The sequence below is a fragment of the Etheostoma cragini genome, chromosome 22, assembly GCF_013103735.1.
Source record: "Etheostoma cragini isolate CJK2018 chromosome 22, CSU_Ecrag_1.0, whole genome shotgun sequence".
NCBI classification, from domain to species: domain Eukaryota; kingdom Metazoa; phylum Chordata; class Actinopteri; order Perciformes; family Percidae; genus Etheostoma; species Etheostoma cragini.
In genome coordinates, this window is record NC_048428.1 from 13731521 (window position 1) to 13751244 (window position 19724).

Sequence of the window (19724 nt, forward strand, 5' to 3'; positions counted from 1 at the left end):
ACAAAACAGAATAACAAAAAAGAGAGGCATTCTACGGTAGTGAAACAATTTACTTGCTGTCATTGTGGGAGAGGGAGATTGTAAGCATTTAGTGATTGACTGAGAGTGCTCTTGCACCGGCTTCTTTCTAATTGTTCGATTATATACACTCACTTCTCTCAATTGAGCCGAGGCCTGGGCTAACAACATGGGAAGAATTGTATGGAATGAAAGTCATCTATTTATGCTCATAGATTAAACATTGTTCCCCGTTTTTTTTTTAATCTGCAGATTTAATTAACAAGTTTCAGAGGACTAACAGGCAGCAGCTGTGGGAGTGGATTTTGTGCTGAATGAAAAGCAGAACATGAAAGAAAGGGAAGGTGTGAGAGACAAAAGGGGATTAATATGAGACATTTACCCTTCGGCAACAGAAAAGAAAGGACGCTGTTTTGCACTTTTTTGCGACGTTTTTGTCAAGGGGTTTTTCTATGCTTTGATGCTTTTTGAAACATTTTTGTTGCTTTTTTATTAGCACTTTAAAAAAATATCACGTTCAATAAACATTATTGGCACTAATAGTTAAGATCAGAGCATGTTGACTGAATCACAGATGGGCTTATGTCAAAGTTTGTTTTTTGGTTTTGAAACCGTTCAAATTTTTTTTTTCAAATGCTATATAAAATGGTATAAAACCCCAAACTTCAGTGAAATTCATCATTAATTTGACCCGCAGTGGTGCATCATTGTTATTTTTGGGCAACTTGGTTCAAAGAAACCCATACTTCTGATGTAAAAAACTGGGGGGTTGGAGGGTTGGAAGGGATAGATTTAAGTGTAAAAAAGAATGAGCACAAATGATTAAAGGAGTTTCAAATGCATTAGCACACATTAGTCACACACAATAAGGAACAAAGGAATTTGCTTGAGAAATATGCTTGTTTGCTTTCTTGCCAAGAGTTTATGGATCAAACAGGTTATAACATGTTCATTTGTAAGCTAACAAAGGGGGGGGGGGGCAGCAGCTAGCCTGCTTAAAGTTAATACAATCCTGGTGAGGTAAGAAAATAAAGTAACATTTTTACTTCACCTTTGTTAGCTCATTAATGAACACTGAAAACGTCAGATTGTGCTAGAGGTGATGAATGTTGATTCCAACCACACGTAGACTACGGGACAAGTGTGCAGCTTCAGACCAGTCAATATTTCCCTGCGAGAGAAAATACCTGTGCATCATCACTGAACAATCAATACATGAGAGCACCTTCCTGGCTCTGTTGAATATTTTCAGTCAAAGCATCAGCAGCTTAAGTAAAATGGACGACGAGCATGGGAACAAAGTGTGTAATTACTAGGCATTATAGCAGTTTAGGTCTAAATGTGATGTAATTATACAATATTTAATGCTGCATGTGTATTTTGACCCCTATATAAAGAGAATAAAATGACCAAGTCTGTTATGTTACCACCTTGTTTTGTTTCTTTTGTTCTGCCTCACATGCACACACCCTCAAGTGAATGCACATTTTTCTCGTAAACCACTCACACAGCAAGTCACTCGCAGTCATCCCTGCCGAAGAGAGGTGTCGCTTGAAATGCTCAGCAGGTTAACAGATTAAGGGGAGCGGGAGTGAGAAAGGTATGACTATGCATTAGTTATGTATGCAACTCCTGATACCTCATTGAATGTGTGCTTCTATTTAAGGAGCACATATCATATGTAACTATTGTAAATGCATTTTGCAGGACACGCAGTACGTCCTTCCAATTTTGTAAAATAACCATTTCATTGGCACAATTTCCTCCAGAATTAAACTTCTTAGGGGAAATCTCAGGGGACCAGACATAGTGTATTGAGGGAGATGAACCAGTAATTTTTTAGGGCAGCAGCTTTGCCATTTAATCTTTTTCACAGGAGAGGATCCAAAGGCCCTGACACACCAAGGAGACCGTCGGCCGTCTGTCCAAGTTGCCGTGGTTTTATGTAGTGTGTCCCACACCCTCACCACATGTCGGCCTTCTTCTGCCTTTTTCCCCCCGGCTGAACAGTGTTCAGCTTGAAAACAAGAGTGAGGAAAGAAAACATACAACAGTGAGAGGCGCACACACAAGGCATTTTTCATCAAAGCTGTGAAAACTTCCACTGTGGCCACATTATGTACTTATTAGAATCTATTGCTATTAATCTATCACCAGGGAACTTTACACGCACATGCACACACGCACACAAACACACACACACACACACACACACACACACACACAAACAATTTACTTTGGAAAGCATTGTATTAACTTACATTCATTCCCTGGAGACTTATCCTTACAGTTTTTTTTATCTCTACAAGAACCAAAGTCTCTGCTTATTGCTTGGCAACCTCACATTTCCCCACCCAATTTTGTTTATGTTTTTTGTACTGCTTAAGCAAACAAAACACAATGTGTTAATGAGTGATTTGGTATGTGGTATGTGGATTTGGTTTTTGTTAGACAGTACCAGGCTGGCTGTTTCCACCCGTTTTCCTCCGGTTTCCAGTCTTACAGTAAAGTGTTGGACCTAATGCCATAGAAAGTTTGACAAACCTATTTCAGTGTGTTGTTAGCTCTTTTTTTTTTAAGCTATGCTGGCAGACTGCCTGCTTTGAACTTTGTGTTACATCTTGTGCAGTAAAATTGCTAGAACTCATTTTTCCACCACCATTTCAGGATCGGTTCCATTCTCCCACATGAGCCCTTAACCTCAAAATGGCATCAAATCAACAGTAAAGGCAGCATGTATATAAACGTCAGGGAGTGTCAGAGAGGGGGAGGATGATTATCGGGCTGCTTTGACAAACTGGTGGGAGGAAAAAGTAGGAGGCTTTGGTGTCGTTTCAACCCCCTGTCTGCATCCCTCATCATTTGCCACTGCTAAAGACTGCAAGTGGCCATAACATCTGTTCATCCACACACAGAAATGCACAAAGCCTCTCGTATTCAGGAAAGACAAAAGAAAGAAGCAGAAAAAGATACTTGCTAATTGTGCCTGAACTACAGTGACACTTTTAGTCATTGGGTTATTTTTGCCCTGTGTGGTTTGCCTCCTCGGTCACACACTGTACATGCATAGCAGGTCTGAGTGATTAAACAATAAGCAGCCATCGCTTACACAAGCATCCTGTTCCTTTTGAGACCCGCTGATAAACATGCAAACTCTGCATAACATTCGTCTTTTCCTTCCTCAGACGTGTCATCCCCATAAAACAGGTTGAGCAGTGCGACCGACCCCTCCTTCTGCCTTTCACTCAGGGATGGGATACTACATTTTTTAGCCTGCCTGCTCAATTAGACCAGTTTAACATGTTCCATTATGCACTTATTAATGCACACAGACACAGAAAGGTGCACAGACACATCAGATTCATGCATGTTATGCAGCAAATAATAAAGCCCCTGCCTCCTACGATAGTTTAATTTTAATAATGTCAGGTAACCATCCTGCGTTATTGATTTAATGTGAAGTAGGCCTATTTTATTAGAAGCATTTTCTTTAAGTTGAAGTAGGCCAATAACTTATTCAAAACAAATGCTTCAATCAATAATAATTATTACATATCGATGATTTTTCATATTTTTTTCAACATCGTGTACTTTGGCATTTCTAGTATGTTACTTTATCTACACTCAAGTTCTTTCCACGGAAACACTATTTTAATGAATTTCTTCCAACTCATGTCTGTGAAGAGAATGATGGGTACACTTCCCTCAAACATATGCATGCAGCACTTCATGCGTTACCATTCTTCCCATGTTTGGGAAAAAGAGTGTTGTCTGGCTCGTTTTTATGACATTGTGTTTTTTCAAGCAACAGAGCTCAACAGTCCTGCCCACAGCAGGTTCCAGAAGTAAAAATACAATGCAATTTCTTCAATGACAATTGGAGTATAAGCCATGAAATCGTAACTGTCGATGGTTTTAAATATTTTGCAATAATTTGGAGGCCCCCGTGCATTGACTCTGATGACCCCTTGGGGTCCTGGACCCATTGTTGAAGATCCCTATGACTTTTAGGACTTTTTCAACATACTATACTATGACTTTTTTGACATAACATACAATAACCTTTTTCAACATTTTCTCATCATACTATACTATTACTACATACTATAACATGCTATAGTTTGACTTTTTAAACATACTATGCTATGATTTTTTTCAAAACACTATACTATGACTTTTTTTCGACAAACTATGGGCTACTATGACTTTGTTTTGAATATTTTCCACTATGAGATGTTTTCAACTTTTTTTAGATGACATATTATGACTTGCGTAGACGTAATATACTGTGACTTTTTTCAAGGTTTTTTGGCATGCTACACAATTGTATGTTGAGTAACGTAAAAAAAAAAAAGGTCATGGTATAGTATGTAGAAAAAGGACATCATAATAAGCATAACGCTACAGGCCAGTCAGTAGGCTTGGAAACTGGAGGATTTCTGGTTCAAGACTGCAGACAGACCAAGTTGAATAAATGTTTAATGGTATGTTTAAAGAGTCAGTTGTCAGTCTGTATAATATGTCTGCAAGTTGTAATATAAAAACTTTAAAAAGTAAATTGCTGCGTTCCTTCTTTGTAATTAAAAAAGTCACAGAAAGTTTTGTTAAAAAAAAATTGTTTGTTAGTATAGTATGACTTAAAAAAGGCATAGTATAGTATGTTGATAAAAGTCATGGTATAGTATGTCCAAAAAAGACAGCATAGTTTGTCACAAAGTTGTGGTAGAGTATGTAAAAAACAAAACTATACAATGACTTTTTTTGGCATAACATGCTATTACTTTTTACTATACTATACGACCTTTTTCCACACTTTTTAACATGCCATACTATGTCTTTTGTTTGACTTTTTTCAACGTACTATACTTTGAATATTTTCCGATGGATGCCTTTTTTCCAAATGTTTTCCTTTCTGACACTTTTGTGACTTTTTTTGACAAGCTAACTATACTATGACTTTTTTTTAACTTTTTTCGAAATACTGTACTATGACTTTTTTTTATTTTTTCAACATTCTATACCATGACTTTTTGACATTTTTTTGACATATTATATACTATGATTTTCTTTGGACTTCTATCGACACACTATGATTTTTTTCAACATACTATACTATGACTTTTTTCCAAAATATTTTCTACTGTGACTTTTAGTCGACTTTTTTCGACATACTACATTATGACTTTCGTTTGACTTTTTTTCAACACACTATACTTTGACTATTTTCCGAAATACAATCCTATGCCTTTTTTTCAAATATTTTCCACTCTGACATTTTTGCAACTTTTTTGACATAATAACTATGCTATGACTTTTTTGATGTTTTTTGACATACTATACTATGACTTTCTTTCAACATTTTTGACATGCTATACTACGACTTTTATTGACTTTTTTCAACATACCATAGTTTGACTTTTTGCAAAATATTATACTATGACTTTCTTTCAACATACAATGCTATGACCTTTGTTCAACTTTTTTCTAAACACTATGATGTGAATAATTTTTTTCAACATAATATACTATACCATGACTTTTTTCAACTTTTTTTCAAAATACAATAATATGATTTTTTTCCAACATACAATACTATGACTTATTTTTTTACTTTTTTTGAAATACTATACCATGACTTATTTTTTTTAATTTTTTTTACATATTATACTATGATTTTCTTTGGACTTCTATCGACACAATATGCTATGATTTTTTTCAACATACTATACTATGACTTTTTTTGACATACTATACTATGACTATTATTACATTTTATGACATATTACAGGCTTTCTTCAATATACTATTCTATGACTTTTTCATGAATTTATCAACACTCTTTTTCAACATAATATACTATAAAATGTTGAGTAAAGTTCAAAAACGTCATGGTATAGTACATGGAAAAAGAAGTCTACAGAGTGCTATGGCTCAGTCAGTAAGGACTTGGCTTGGGAACTAGAAAGTTGCAGGTTCAAGACCTCATACAGGTAAAGTGTGTTGGCTGTTGTTGTCTATGTTAAGTCTAGATCTTTATCAAAATAAAACTTCATTTACAAATCACAATTTTGGCACCAAAAACTGTGTCTGGGGAAGGTATCTAAGATACTACCTAACCTATAGGCCAGTAAGCCTATCATCAGTAGGGATTTATATTTGCTAATAAAATGTTATAGATTCATGTCAAGACAAGATTTTGCGATAATTTGGAAGCCCCCCTGCATTGACTCTGAGAACCCCCTACATATATGTATATACTGTATATATTTATATGTATATACTGTATATACAGTTTATATATGTTTGACATACTATGCTATAACTTTTTTAAATTTTTTGACATACTATTCTTATTTTTTCCAACTTTTTTTAAATACCATACTATAACTTTTTTCCAAAATGTTGTCTACTTTGACTTTTTTTTCAACTTTTTTAGACATCCTATACTATGACTTTGTCGTAATTTTTTGACATACTACATTCTGTGACTTTTATTTGACTTTTTTCGACATACTACATTATGACTTTTGTTTGACTTTTATCAACATACTATACTTTGACTATTTTCCGAAGTACAATCCTATGCCTTTTTTTCATATATTCACCATTCACCATTCAAATTTTGCAAATTTTTTTACATACTAACTATACTATGATTTTTTTAATGTTTTTGACATACTATACTACAACTTTTATTGATTTTTTCAACATACCATAGTTTGACTTTTTGCAAAACATTACTATAATTACTATATCATTATTATAATTACTATAATATGAATAATTTCTTCATCATAATATGCTACACTATGACTTTTTCAACTTTTTTCAAAATACAATACTATGTTTTTTTCCAACATACAATCATGTAACTTTTTTCTGAATATTTTCCACTATGACATTTTTTCGACTTTTCAAACATACTAAACTATGACTTTCATTCGACTTTTTTTGATATGCTATACTATGACTTTTCTTTCGACATGCTATGACTCTTTTCCAACACAATACCATGCCTTTTTTTTGAATGTTTTCCACTATGACCTCTTTTTCCACATTTGTTAACATAAATATTATGTAAAAATAGTCGTAAAAGTTAAAGTATAGTATGTGCAAAAATTTAAAAAAATTCTAGTATTCCAAAGAAATTGATGAAAAAGTCATAATATAGTCTGCTGAAAAAAGTGAACTGACTTTTGGATTTGTAGACAACTGCTCTACCACCTAAACCATGCCTATCATCAACTGATCGTCTGTGAAACCTAAATCTGTCATGGGGCGGTTGGATTTATTTACCCACTTCACAGTGATTTACTAAAAGCTTCAAAGATTTGCGACGTGACGAACGTTTAGAATGTTGCAGGGAAAAGTTGCAGCGATCTGAACCGTCAACGTGAGTCCGCAAGCACAGTATATATATGGTCATGAGACCGAAGAGAGCGAGCGTCTTCAAAACAAGTAAGGGAATCAAAGAAATAAAAAGTTGTTTTTGCTGAATCATCACTTTAAACGCAGCTTGGGAAGTATCTCACTATCAAAAAGGTTATCCACATTCATATTTAGACACAACAAATGATATTCAGCTACAAAAAAACATTAAAGTTGTTTCAAAACATTGCAGATCGGCAAACATAAAGTCATAAAAATGAAATTTAGAAATTTGTTTCCCGGAAAGCACCATGTTACTAATGATAGGGAAAACAGGGACTTAAGTGAAAATACCATTAGATAATAATGAATATTCAATCATTATGTTAAACACAATTTTACATATGTTGAATTGTGTGCTTGCCTGTAGGCCTAGATGAACTTCATATTTACGTTCAGTTGACCTGCAGTGCACTGACTCACTGATTGTCTAGAGTGTGCAAGAAATTAATTGGAATTTTCTTCCTCCTAATTACTTGAGAAAACACAATGTAGTGCCACGATCAACTTGTTTTGGAAACAAACATTCTCACTACACTGTCAGAATAAGCCACACAATTTAGACACTGAATAAGCTCTCCATGTTCTTTCATCAACTTTTGGATAAAATGTCAACTTTTCACACAAGATGGCTTTCAATGTAAAAAGCTGATTGCCATGAAATTGAATGAGCACATACAGTGTATTGTTTTTAATGATCCTGTCATTTGTCCTCTAGTAGCATCCACATAACCCTTTTTAAACTCACTACTGATAAAGACGCAAAGCAATATCATAAGTATGTTTGATCCATCAAGCTGCATCCTGACCTTTGGGGGGTTTGGCCCATATGCAGTTCATTTCCAGTAACGGGACTTTATTATTGTCTCAGAATGACTAAATGTATGTGCACAGCTGTGCATTATTTACATGCTAAATGGATCTTTTATTAAATTATTTCACATTAAAATTCAATAAAGAACAGAAGAGCAAGCACCATGGCATCTCATCCTTTGTTTATGTCATGATTATGTTATTAAGTCTTTACATCTTATTAGATATTCATTTCAGTTGCAAATGTTTTTTTTCCTAGAGTAGGAGTAGGAAAATTAGCACTATGGGTTAGTAGCGTTAGCATGAACCTAAACTGGAGATTCCACTCACATCACAGTGTACACCCATAAATAAAGTCTCATACAGACAACTGGGACATCAGCATCTTCATAGCTAGTCTCAGTGGAACAAGGCCAAGTCAATGCAATGGCACAAAGTTTCAGGGGAGCAGGTGTATGCCTCTTAGAGAAATAAAACAGTTTAATTGTAGGCTGAGAAAGCTACAGCTATCCCCAATCCATCTACGTAACCTTTCCCCCTCTTAGTTGTCCTTGATTATTGTTCTTTTACTTAAGTTCTTTTCTTTTTGGCTTTACTCCGCTCTCCCTTCTGCTCTCCCTTCAACCTCTATCTCATTTAGTTTTTTTATCCTCCTTCAGTTTCAGTGTTGCGCCTTTTTCTCAGTGTCTAAAGCTCAGAAAATTCTCTCCACTCAGCTTTGCTCCTCTTGTGTTCCTCCCAGAGAGCTCACAAACAATTCATCAGTATCTCATGGTGTCTCCCATCATGAGCAACATTCAGACATATAAATGCATACACCTGTAATACTATGTGTTTAATAGCCTGGAAAACACTTAATCATTTCTTTTATTTACAACGCACTGCAGTAAATGTTGTGTCTATGACAGACCTGCCCACCCCACGGTTTATAATCCTGCTTGATTTGTTAGGATCACAAAGCTCCTCCTTTTATCACAGAGTCAGAACAGCGAGCAGTAAACTCTGGATCCCAGGGAGGATCGCCACAAAAAAAGACTGTTCCTTTAAAAAACTGTGCATTCCATCAAAATCTCACATTTATTTTAATTATAATGAAGTCTCACTGAGCACAATGTGAGGCTTGGTAGGGACCAATACAATCCTTTTAGCACAAGTCAATCCTTTGAAATTTGATAGGTGCATGCACTGGAGAGTAACTGATGGTGATGAAGTAAAGGGTAAGTGGGGAAGGTGAGTAGCATCAGTTAATCCACACAGTGCGGTGGCAATGGGCCTCAAGACGAAGTTGCCCGGATTTCTCAATTTATCAGCTTCAAAGCTTCATATTACGTTCAAAGAGCTTCCAAACATACATTAATTGGAAAATACTGTGCCAAAGTGCAGCCTTCGTACTGTACAAGAAGTATTCAACAAGAAAGTCCAACACTGTGTGCTATCAATAATACTGTTTGCATGTGAAAATGTAAGTCTTATTTGAGGAGAATTACTGTTTAAATGGAATCCCTTTCTGTTTGGATTTTTTGCATACCACAGCATCTGTTTTCATGCTGCTACTGTGTAATTCCTGGAGGACAGGTTTGCTTGTATGGATCATGAACAACATCTGTTGACACCGTTTACCAATGCACCACGCTTGAGTGAGCACAAATGCACAGCTTGATTTCCATTTGAATTTCCTACGCGCTGTCCTCCTCAGCAGCTCAGGATCTTGATGAAGGCCCGTCTGAACTCAATGTTAAAGGTGGTGTAGATAATAGGGTTGAGGGCACTGTTGACATAACCCAGCCAGGTGAAAGCACTGTAAAGCCCAGGAGGCACGTAGCATGTCCTGCAGTGGGTGTTCAGAATGTGAGTCACAAAGAAAGGCAGCCAGCAGATGAGAAACACCCCTGGAGCAGCCAGAGAGCAGAGAGGTATAAGAGAGGACGAAACAAAAAACACAAGAGCAGATTTTTAAGAAACAGTATGTTCGTTTGCTGTAACATAAGCTGCATAACATAGCTACCACCAGTAGTAATCAGTCCTTAGTTCAAAAGTTAGCTAATAATAATTAATGTAGTCATTGACTAACTACATTAATTATTATGCAGGGTTATGGGTGATAATGAGTTTATAGTAACAATTGAAAATGTTAGCATGCTAAGCAAACTATCTTACTTCCTACAGTAACCGTGGGTTACGTTCAAAGCTAACAATTAGCCAATAATGCATAATAATTCATGTCGGCCTAGAAATTAGCCTACTACATTAATCATTTTGTGGGATTTGAGGTTATGCTTAACAATTCCCTAAAATATAACTATAAAACTAAAACAAATTGTCAGCTATAGATAGATAACACTATCTAACTACAGCTGATAAACTCTTGTAGTGACGGTTATTTCACCTAACAAATTATGCAGTTGCCGCTGGCTACAGTTAACCTGCCTTTGTTGACTTTTGTGTAAAATCAAAGACCCACTGCTTCAAAAATTACTACGAATTTCCAGTATTAAATCTGCTGCTCGTTGAATACTGCCTGCATCAGAATGAAACGCTTGATCGGCTTAGCAGGGGGTCCATTAAAACACTTTTGGTTCCCATTTAACCTTCACTTTGTGTGGTAGTCCTACTCAAGTCTTGAAGTCACTTAGTATGCCCAGCAGCTGCCAATAGAACATGGTTTATTATGTAAAAAACAACTATAAATGCAGCAGCATACTGAACACTCATTAAAGTCAAGCACTATAATTGGGGTCAAAACATCAGAGCAAAGCACCACTCAGTTGGGTGAAGAACAGGTGGGGAGAGGGCGGTACTGAGATGTGTGCCACAGGTTTTCACTGACACCAGTTTAACGTAAAGAGACAACTCTGATTAGATTTTTGTCAGGGAGATCTATGTTGTGCCAGAGCTAACTTGAACGGGCTTAAAGCAACCTGGCTGATAATTGAAGCATGTGGAAGCTGTGTCAGGAGCCACAGCATGTGTCTGGACACACACCGTGAACCAAAGCCAGCCAGACATTATTAACAATTCAGTTTGATTTATTGTAGCTCTGCAAAATAGGCAGCAAATGCCCACGGAATAGGAAAATGCGTTGGTGTCACCATCGCCAGGTGAGAGATCAGTAGGCCTACATGTGACCGGGTACATATGGCCGTCAGAAAAATGTCAAAGGAGTTGAAACAGAATAAACAACTCTTTGTAAAATTGCTTGTGTTAAGTGTTCCCATGACATTAACATATTCCTTCCTCAGCCACTTAAGACAAACTCCACTCACCAAGCACAATGGCCAGCATCTGAGTGGCCTTTTTCTCCCGTGCGTGCGTACTCCTGAATCGTGCGCTGTTAATGTGAGAAAGAGCCATCGACTGCAGTGACGTGTGTGTTCGTCCATTTGACAGATCCTTCACCTCGCATCTCATTCTTAAAGGGGGACGTTCACTCTGGTTTGCCTCCTCTTCCTCCTCCTTCCCTTGCGCCTGCTCCAGATCCAGATCCAGCTCGGTGCGGCCGCAGGAGGCATGGCTGATGCTGCAGCAGTTCTGCATGTCCACCGGGGGAAGCACAGAGTTCTCCACAGGTCCCGTCTTTGGCCGTTTCCGCCACAGGCAACCTGACAACAAGTTGGGCTCGGAGGGACCTGAAGGCTCTGCACTCTGTTTTCAGGACATAGACAGACAATAACATATATACATATCAGCACACATGTAATCCTATTAGTTTTATTATAGGCTATGTCATGTCGTTAAAGCTGCACTAATTTATAATTTTATACAAACAAAGGAGTTGGTTATAGGGACAAACCCAACTCTGTAGTTTCTCTCAGCTCCACGGAGTGTTTTGTCATCTTCCAGGTCATTGTTTCGTTTTTTGGCCTGCAGCTTTAATGTTTTGATTCACTCTTACCCAGAACGCTACCTGCCAAACATCAAATGGCAGACAAAGTTAGCAGCTATCTGGGGAACGTGGTGGAAAATGTAGCTGTCTGAAGCGCTGAATACTTTTCCTTGGGAGTTGGAAAAGACCAAAACAGAGCTGAAAGGAGTGAATATTGGACCTTTGTCAGGTGCCAGGAAACAAGTCTAAAAGCTGCCCAGTGTCTGCTCCTTGTGTAAATAGCTAATTGTTTACTACCGACTTAATTCTGTGATGATGATAATAAACAACAAAAAATATTGCAGCTTGAACGTATCAACTGAAAGATTCACAGTTCGTTGCTTTGCCTTCCTTCTTATCTTCTTCTCTTTCAAAAAGAAAGAAAGATCACTGTCATCTTATCCTGCCTTGACCTCATGTGGAAAATATTCCACAAGCTGAGTGCTACTCCAGTGAGCCAACAAAGTGGGGAGTAGGACTTAGAAAGTTGGATGTTATGGCCAATACATCTCAGAAGTGTTGTTCAGACAGACTGAAAAAGGTGGAAAAACTCCTCCGGCACCTCTTCTCCAAGTTTTTAACCAACAGATGCAAAGTTAGCATTCAGCATATATCAGTGTGACTGCAATATAGTGCAACTATATATGATAACTATGTAAATACAATATTACATTTTTATAGCCTTGTACCAGCAATTACTTCCACGTTCTAAAACGTTGCATATTCAGCAACTACAGCTCCACTGAGCTATTCTCCCTACGAGCAATACCAAGCATTATTAACAAGTATTGTGTAATGTATATTTCTAGTTTAGCCAGTAACATTTATTTTCTGTCTTCTCTTACTAACACACTCATCTCTTTACACATTTTCCTTTAGGGAAAAAACATAAATTGTCATTCCCTTGACTGTTGAGCATTCTGTGGATTTAGCAGGTGCTGTAGTTTATTTTTCTTTTGCAGTGCATCACGCACAGAGTTTGTTCAGCTGACAAGTGACCATGTGACGACTGGCAACAAGCCAGAATTCAGAATCACAATTTTTCAGCTCCTTCTCAGACCCAGCAGAACAAAAATAACTCAAGTGTGCATGAACATACACGCTGTCAGACTCACAAGAAACGCTAAAAACAGAACCCCTTTGCATGCCACCATGTCAGAATACGCCAACACAGTCAGTAGAAGAGTTAGTCAGGCATTGGGCTGTGCTGAATTCAGCTAAACTAAAGCATTGAAAAAATCTATTCCAGAATTTCACGGTTGTGTTGGATCTCTCGTTTGAAATAGCACCCACCACTTTAATCTTTATAGGTGACAAGTCTTGCTTTGCCTTGGGAGTTTCCTCTTGTAGACAGGTCTCCTAGGGGATGAGAGGGGTAGAAAAATGTTCAGGGAAATGCAGAGCCCCCCTTATCTTATCCCAACACCCCTACCTCATCAATATACATGTACAGAAAGTGTCTGCCATTCATTTGGAAAGTCATCGATTCATCTCTACAGTTTGCATCTCAGTGTCCCCCAATGCAGACATGAATACCAATTCACATCTGTCATGTTTTCATTTCATTTTATTTTATTTCACTAATTATACAAATGAGAAAAATAGTTTTTACTTTGGCAATTTTGCAGATTTTCTCAGACAATTGTTCTCTCATACTGTAATGGAGCCAGTTATAAGGCTTTGGGGGAGGTTTTGCTAGTGAGGTCTAACAGAAAAGGTTTAGTATAAAGGTGAATTGTAGTTTGCAAGTAGGCCTAATTATGGGTTTACATATGGGGAATGTGAACGAGGGAGAGAGCCTGCATTTAGAGGAGAAATATAAAGCCACAGAGAAAAACTTGTATCTACATAGAGTCAGTTTATTAGGAGCTAAACAAAAAGCAGCATTATTCTGAGCTTAACCATAAATTAACTTTATACAATCACATCTTAAGGGTTTTATAATGGTGGATAATAGTATTATTCTCTGTATATTTCAGATGCCACGTTCTAATAAGACACCCTTTATAAAGGGTTAATAAATTGTAATTAAAACTAATGACTGTATAAATGATTAGTGAATCCTTTACTGATGTTAACAAGTTAAATAAATGATAATAAAACATCAAGTCTGCATCATAAATATCATGTCACATCAAATATAACATAAAATGCAATCATATCAAGTCTTCAGTTAAAAATGTTTGTAAATCATTAATAAACAATAATAAACCATTATGTCTGCCATTATTCAAAGTACCATAAACACTAACAAAAGTGAAAACACGAACAAAGATAATGGTCTCACCACAGACAACAGAGTTGAGCCTGGCTGCACCTTTCCGCTGGCCTGGCCAAAAGTGATCCTCTTCCGCCTCATCCTGAGGAAGATGTAGATGCGGATGTAGACCAGCAGAGTGACAATAAACGGCAAGTAGAAGGACACCACCGAGGAGTAGATCACAAAATCGGGGTTGGAGATGGAGCACACCATGGGGTCATCTGAGTTAAAAATAGATTATAATTATGCAAAACAACCTCAAAATCACACATGACGTCAAAAGACAGTAGGTGTAATTTGTAGCCGACCTCTGAGCCTAGTGCTGATGCACTCCCACTGTAAAATGACCTTGATGGCTTGTCCTCTTTCCTTTTTGGCATACATACTTAATCATACAGCAATGACTGTGAGATGAAGGCATGATTGATTTGACAGTAATGCACTAATAATTCAGATTAAGAAATAATTTGTCATCTCGACAATAATAATAGCATATGTTATATATCAATTTTTCAATCAATATCTAGTTGTACATATCTATCAACTGAGAAAATAGTGCTGCAAATTGAAATTTGAAAAAAAACAAGACTGGCTCTGACCACAGCTGTGAAATGCATATTGCATATTGCTTGTCAGTGGCATTGTATTGATTGCACCAGGACTAAACTTAATGTCTGTATCTCTGTGAGTAGCTTTACATTGTTTCTGACTAATGTTTCTAATTGTGGATGTGCAGTCATGCATCGGTGCTGTTGGCTATTGAAACTGAAATAGCTCCTAGTGATGTCTCTTGCAGTTCACTGTCCACTTTATTGTGTGTTGTTTCATTCTTCGTCACACAAACAATAATTCCTCCATCTCTCCACATGCAGTAACCTCATTTAACCAGAATTCAACCCAACATTAGATCATAAAAGGGCTCATATTATGCTCATTGGCCTTTCCCCTTTTCTTTATTGTGTTATACATCTTTTTGTGCATTAAATACAAAGTGAAAAAGCCCACCCCAAAGGCACTTACTGTTTTCAAAAGAAAACACTGTTCATGAACTGCTCCAAACAGCTCTACTGTAGTCCAGCCTTTCCTTCCAGGACAAACGTACGTCACTTTGTAACACGTTATATGTTACAAAGTGTATAGTATATGCTCACATGGCTGCTAGCGTGGCACGCCCTCATGCTCGGCTTCTGACTAGCTAGTAATCCTTAACTAGCTATTGTGCATGTGCAACTTCCAATAAAGATGGAGACAGAAGGAACAGAAGTGAGGTGTCTCACTCTGAAGCCAAAACAGAGAGCTCAACACACAAGGTGAAAAGAGGAGCTGCAGCAATGTGCAGTACAACAAAAATATGGTGTCTTTTGAAAATTAAACCATGTTAACCTATTCTGGTACAACCTCTAAATGCATTTATGAACCTGAAAATGAGCATAACATGAACACCTTAAGTATTGTATGCATGTTCACTTTATTAGAAAACTGCCTTCTTTTATTGCTGCTATCATCGAATAGTGGTGATAGCAGCAATAAAAGAAGGCAACCTCCATCGATAAACACAATATAATTCTAAATAACAAAAAAATAAGACAACTCCTGCTGTGCAGATAAATCACAGATAAATTATATACATTTATTAAACGGCCTTGTTGAATACTTTATTCTAATTGATCAATCACAGATAAGTATAACAGACTGTTGCCATGGACACAGTTCTGATCATAGACTCTGGCGGACCATTTTTAAATCAATAATACATTTCAAAATCAATATTTGTGCTCATACAGAGCTTGTAAGGCTGATCAGCGGATCGCACATTATTGTTAACAAGTGAACAACATGCAAACCAAAGGTCTATAAGTCTTTTTAAATTTGATGAGTCAAATACATTAGAATACTTTGGGATTGCTTATTGATTTGGGTTTTCTTTAGCAATAGCGGCTTTTCCATTCATTTTGCCCCAGAATTGTTGACAGCCAATCTCTGTTATTTTGGATAACAGCTCCAAGGCTTTCTTCCACTTGGCTGTTCCTATTATGGGCTAAACAATGTGACATGATTGTAACATTATTAAACGGTTATCATGATGTATAATCATTCAAACTTAACAAGCTCTATTTTTTTTTAACACAAACAGACTCTTTGTTAAAAATGTTATTTCTCAATCCCAACATCAGTGTTGTGTTCTCAAGCTTGGCAAAGCTTAAGACAGAGTCACAAAAACATTATACAACATTTCACAGGCTTAGCAGTACAGTCGATAACTAGTAAATTGACTCTGTTATGCTAAATTGCTGATATGCACCTTTAAGTCCCATTTTAGATTGCATGTCATGTCCTACTGCTGACCCTACACTGCAAGTAGATTGAAGTTTGACACTCAATTTCATATTAACATGATGCCTTCGTGCCTTGCATTCTATTTTGTATCCTGCATAACCTAATTCTTCGCTACGACGCATCCAGACAGGAAGATGAGAGTCATGATGATGTTGACCTGACCTGTGGTGTTGAAACCAAACAGCAGCGGACAGGAGACAGTGAAGGCTAGGACCCACACAGTGGCAATCATCACAAAAACCCTCTTCCTGGAGCGATGGGTGGTGTTGTACAAGACTGGCATCACCACTGCTGTGTACCTGCAGACACACACACATTCGAGTCTGTCCAGCTGTGAAAATATGTGTGTACAGGGGATAGGAGAATAAGCGGTCCAGAAAGCTGAAACATCAGACACTGAGAACAAAAATGTATCAATAACATGTGCAATATTACTTTTTTCACTTTTATTAATTGCATGCGCAATATCTTTAACTTACTTATTAACTAAATCTTATAGGCACTGTTGTTAGAACATAACTCTGTATACACTTTACATCTATTGTTATTGTTAGGGTTAGGGATTAATAAAGTTATGTCTTATCTTATTTGGATGAAGACAGAAGTGCTGATATAGTAGGGAATAATTAAAGTGAGAAAAAGAGTGCAACTGAAAAGTAAGGATGCTATCGTAAGGATGCCAAGAAATGCACTGCTGAGAGAACGCACATAATATAAAGACCAATAATAGAGCAGCAAAGCAGGCATTTCTATCTAGAACATATTTGGGTATTCAGCAATTAAACAAGTGTGTCTTTGTTTTAAGACTTAATCAGCACACTATACGCGATGAGTGTTTAATTAGCCCGGGAAAACTAGGCTCACATGAAGCAACAAATATGCTGGAATACAACCCAAAATGGATGTGATGTTATATAGTTTAAAACCAGATAACTACCATGATTGTTTATCCTCATCCGAATAATTACACTGTTTCTTCTCTGAGCAAAATGCGGGGCTAAACCCAGAGTACAGAAGTTCACTAAAAAATACTCTTCCCTTCTGCCGTGATACTGTCTGATTGAATAAAAGCAGAGATGAACAAATGGAGTAGGTAAACAAATAATGTACATGATTTATTAAACATCTGTTTTAAGTTACAGTATATGTAACTGAGGATGAAAACAGCTGCTGCTCTGAGATGCCACTCAAACCATTCCCTACCCCATAAGTATGCCTACTTCACAAACACTTCACCTTAAAGTTAAATGCAAGAACTTCCTTTCTTTTGTATTTGTATGCTCCGAATGGCCTGGTTTGACACTTCCTTTTGACAGACAATAACTTTTTCCTGCTATAATAGCAATGATTGCTATAAAGTTTAAATTAGGAACAAACAATGTAGTCACAAAGGTAGAGTGGGTGTGATGAACACTATCAATGACTCAGAATCCCCCTGGTGTTTCACTTTAATTTAGCACCTCACAAGGTGTGTGATGCTGCAATGCTGTTTATGACACGCCTAATAATCGTAAGGCTCCAAATAATATCTTGATCCCTCACAAGCAAATTGTGCATTGCGCTTACAAACATAGTGTATGTTCCAGCTGAGCATGTGTGTGTGTGTATTTCAGGACTGTGTGTGATTACTAACAAAGTGTGGACACACAGTGTAAATTGTAATTGTAATTTCCCCATTGGCGATCAATAAACAGATAAAAAAAAAAAAAAAACCATCTGGAATAAGAGATCCAAAGGTGGGGAAAATTAATTTGGTAACCTCTTAGAAGGCCCTGGATTATGTTCCCAGTAAGACCCAGGCCTGACTGCAAGTTTTTTGTGTTTTAATTAATTTGTCTAAAACGTCCGCCAATTGGAGGCAGCATAAACTGACTTGTAATGACTTGTTAAGTTGGTATGGAGAACAAACAGTTGCCTTTTCACGCGTTCAGCAGTTACAAAACAACAATCATTTCATCAGAGTTGTGTTGTGAATAACAGTCCAATAAAACACTTTCTTTTAGCTAAATTTTTGGTCTCCACAAACTCCTGAGGGACATTTCTGTCTCTTTAGCTGCTAAATATTCCGCTGTGTTTACCAGCTAGTCTCTAACTGTGTCTGTCTGCTGTTTCTGTGCCGGGTTTACAATGATGGGTTAGAGCTATTTCACTTAAAACAGCTGCCTGCTGTGGCTGAAAACAACCCAGGAGGATGTGAGTGTGAACCAAAACAGTAAAGTTTAAAAACTATAAAGCTCTGGAAAGCCAACGGGAACTGCAGGTACTTATGATAATCCTCCGTAGGTTCATCATCACGAGCAACACCTCACACATATTGTAACATTACTTTCACATTGTAACTCAAATGGTTAGGTGGTAAAACAAGATTTTGGCACTCTACGAGACCTAGGAACATAATTAAACGCTAATGCAGGATCATCTGTTATTGTGCATAAGAGGTCTTGGTTGGTAACCCAGCTTTGTAACTGATGACAGTACCAAAGCACACATTGGAAGGTCTAACTTACTAACTGTACAAATACATTCCCGTGACACCTTCAGTCCTTATATATTACTTTGTTCATACTATGTATTTGGACTCTTAATGCCGGAAGGTTTTAAGTTCAAAGACTGTAGAGAGCATTTAAATATTAACTGTGACACAAGAAGAAAACTAAACAAATAAATAATTTAAATACAAGGTGCACAACTACAATAAAGGTTTAACTGATACAAGACACAGTTTCTCCTACAGTAATGCAATGCAAACAAATGCACAGCTATTACAGACCGGATTCTGAACCTGAAAGATAAAATAATGAAAGAGGAAAACCCCACATTTCTGTCTCTTCCTCACTGTCTTTCATTATGTTCCTCACTGATGCACATTGCACACAGATGTACACGCTGACACACATTTATTAAGAGGAAATGATATGGTAAAACAGTGTCTTTCTTCAGAAAGTTGGGAAAAGTGCTGTGACGGTAAGCGTACCTGACTCATTTCCGTTTCCTGTGCTTGTGTGT

General features: G+C 37.1%; 1 protein-coding gene and 1 long non-coding RNA gene across 3 annotated transcripts in view; one reads left to right on the forward strand and one right to left on the reverse strand.

Moving 5' to 3' along the window:
- Positions 1-727: 727 nt before the first annotated feature.
- LOC117937618 overlaps positions 728-19724 on the forward strand; it is a 22282-nt gene continuing 3285 nt past the window's right edge. Inside the window, exons 1-2 of the long non-coding RNA XR_004655196.1 lie at positions 728-786; positions 10105-10111. This is a non-coding gene — a long non-coding RNA (uncharacterized LOC117937618). The remainder of the gene's footprint in view (positions 787-10104; positions 10112-19724) is intronic.
- drd3 (dopamine receptor D3) overlaps positions 9377-19724 on the reverse strand; it is a 17628-nt gene continuing 7280 nt past the window's right edge. Inside the window, exons 4-8 of one of the 2 annotated variants that reach the window (XM_034861686.1) lie at positions 16881-17017; positions 14409-14602; positions 13415-13480; positions 11523-11901; positions 9377-10087 (exon numbers count right to left, since the gene is read on the reverse strand). In XM_034861686.1, the coding sequence (XP_034717577.1) occupies positions 9960-10087; positions 11523-11901; positions 13415-13480; positions 14409-14602; positions 16881-17017 (904 nt within the window). In that variant the 3' untranslated portion in view covers positions 9377-9959. Of the gene's footprint in view, positions 10149-11522; positions 11902-13414; positions 13481-14408; positions 14603-16880; positions 17018-19724 lie in introns of both variants that reach the window. The other variant, XM_034861685.1, reaches the window with a different exon arrangement.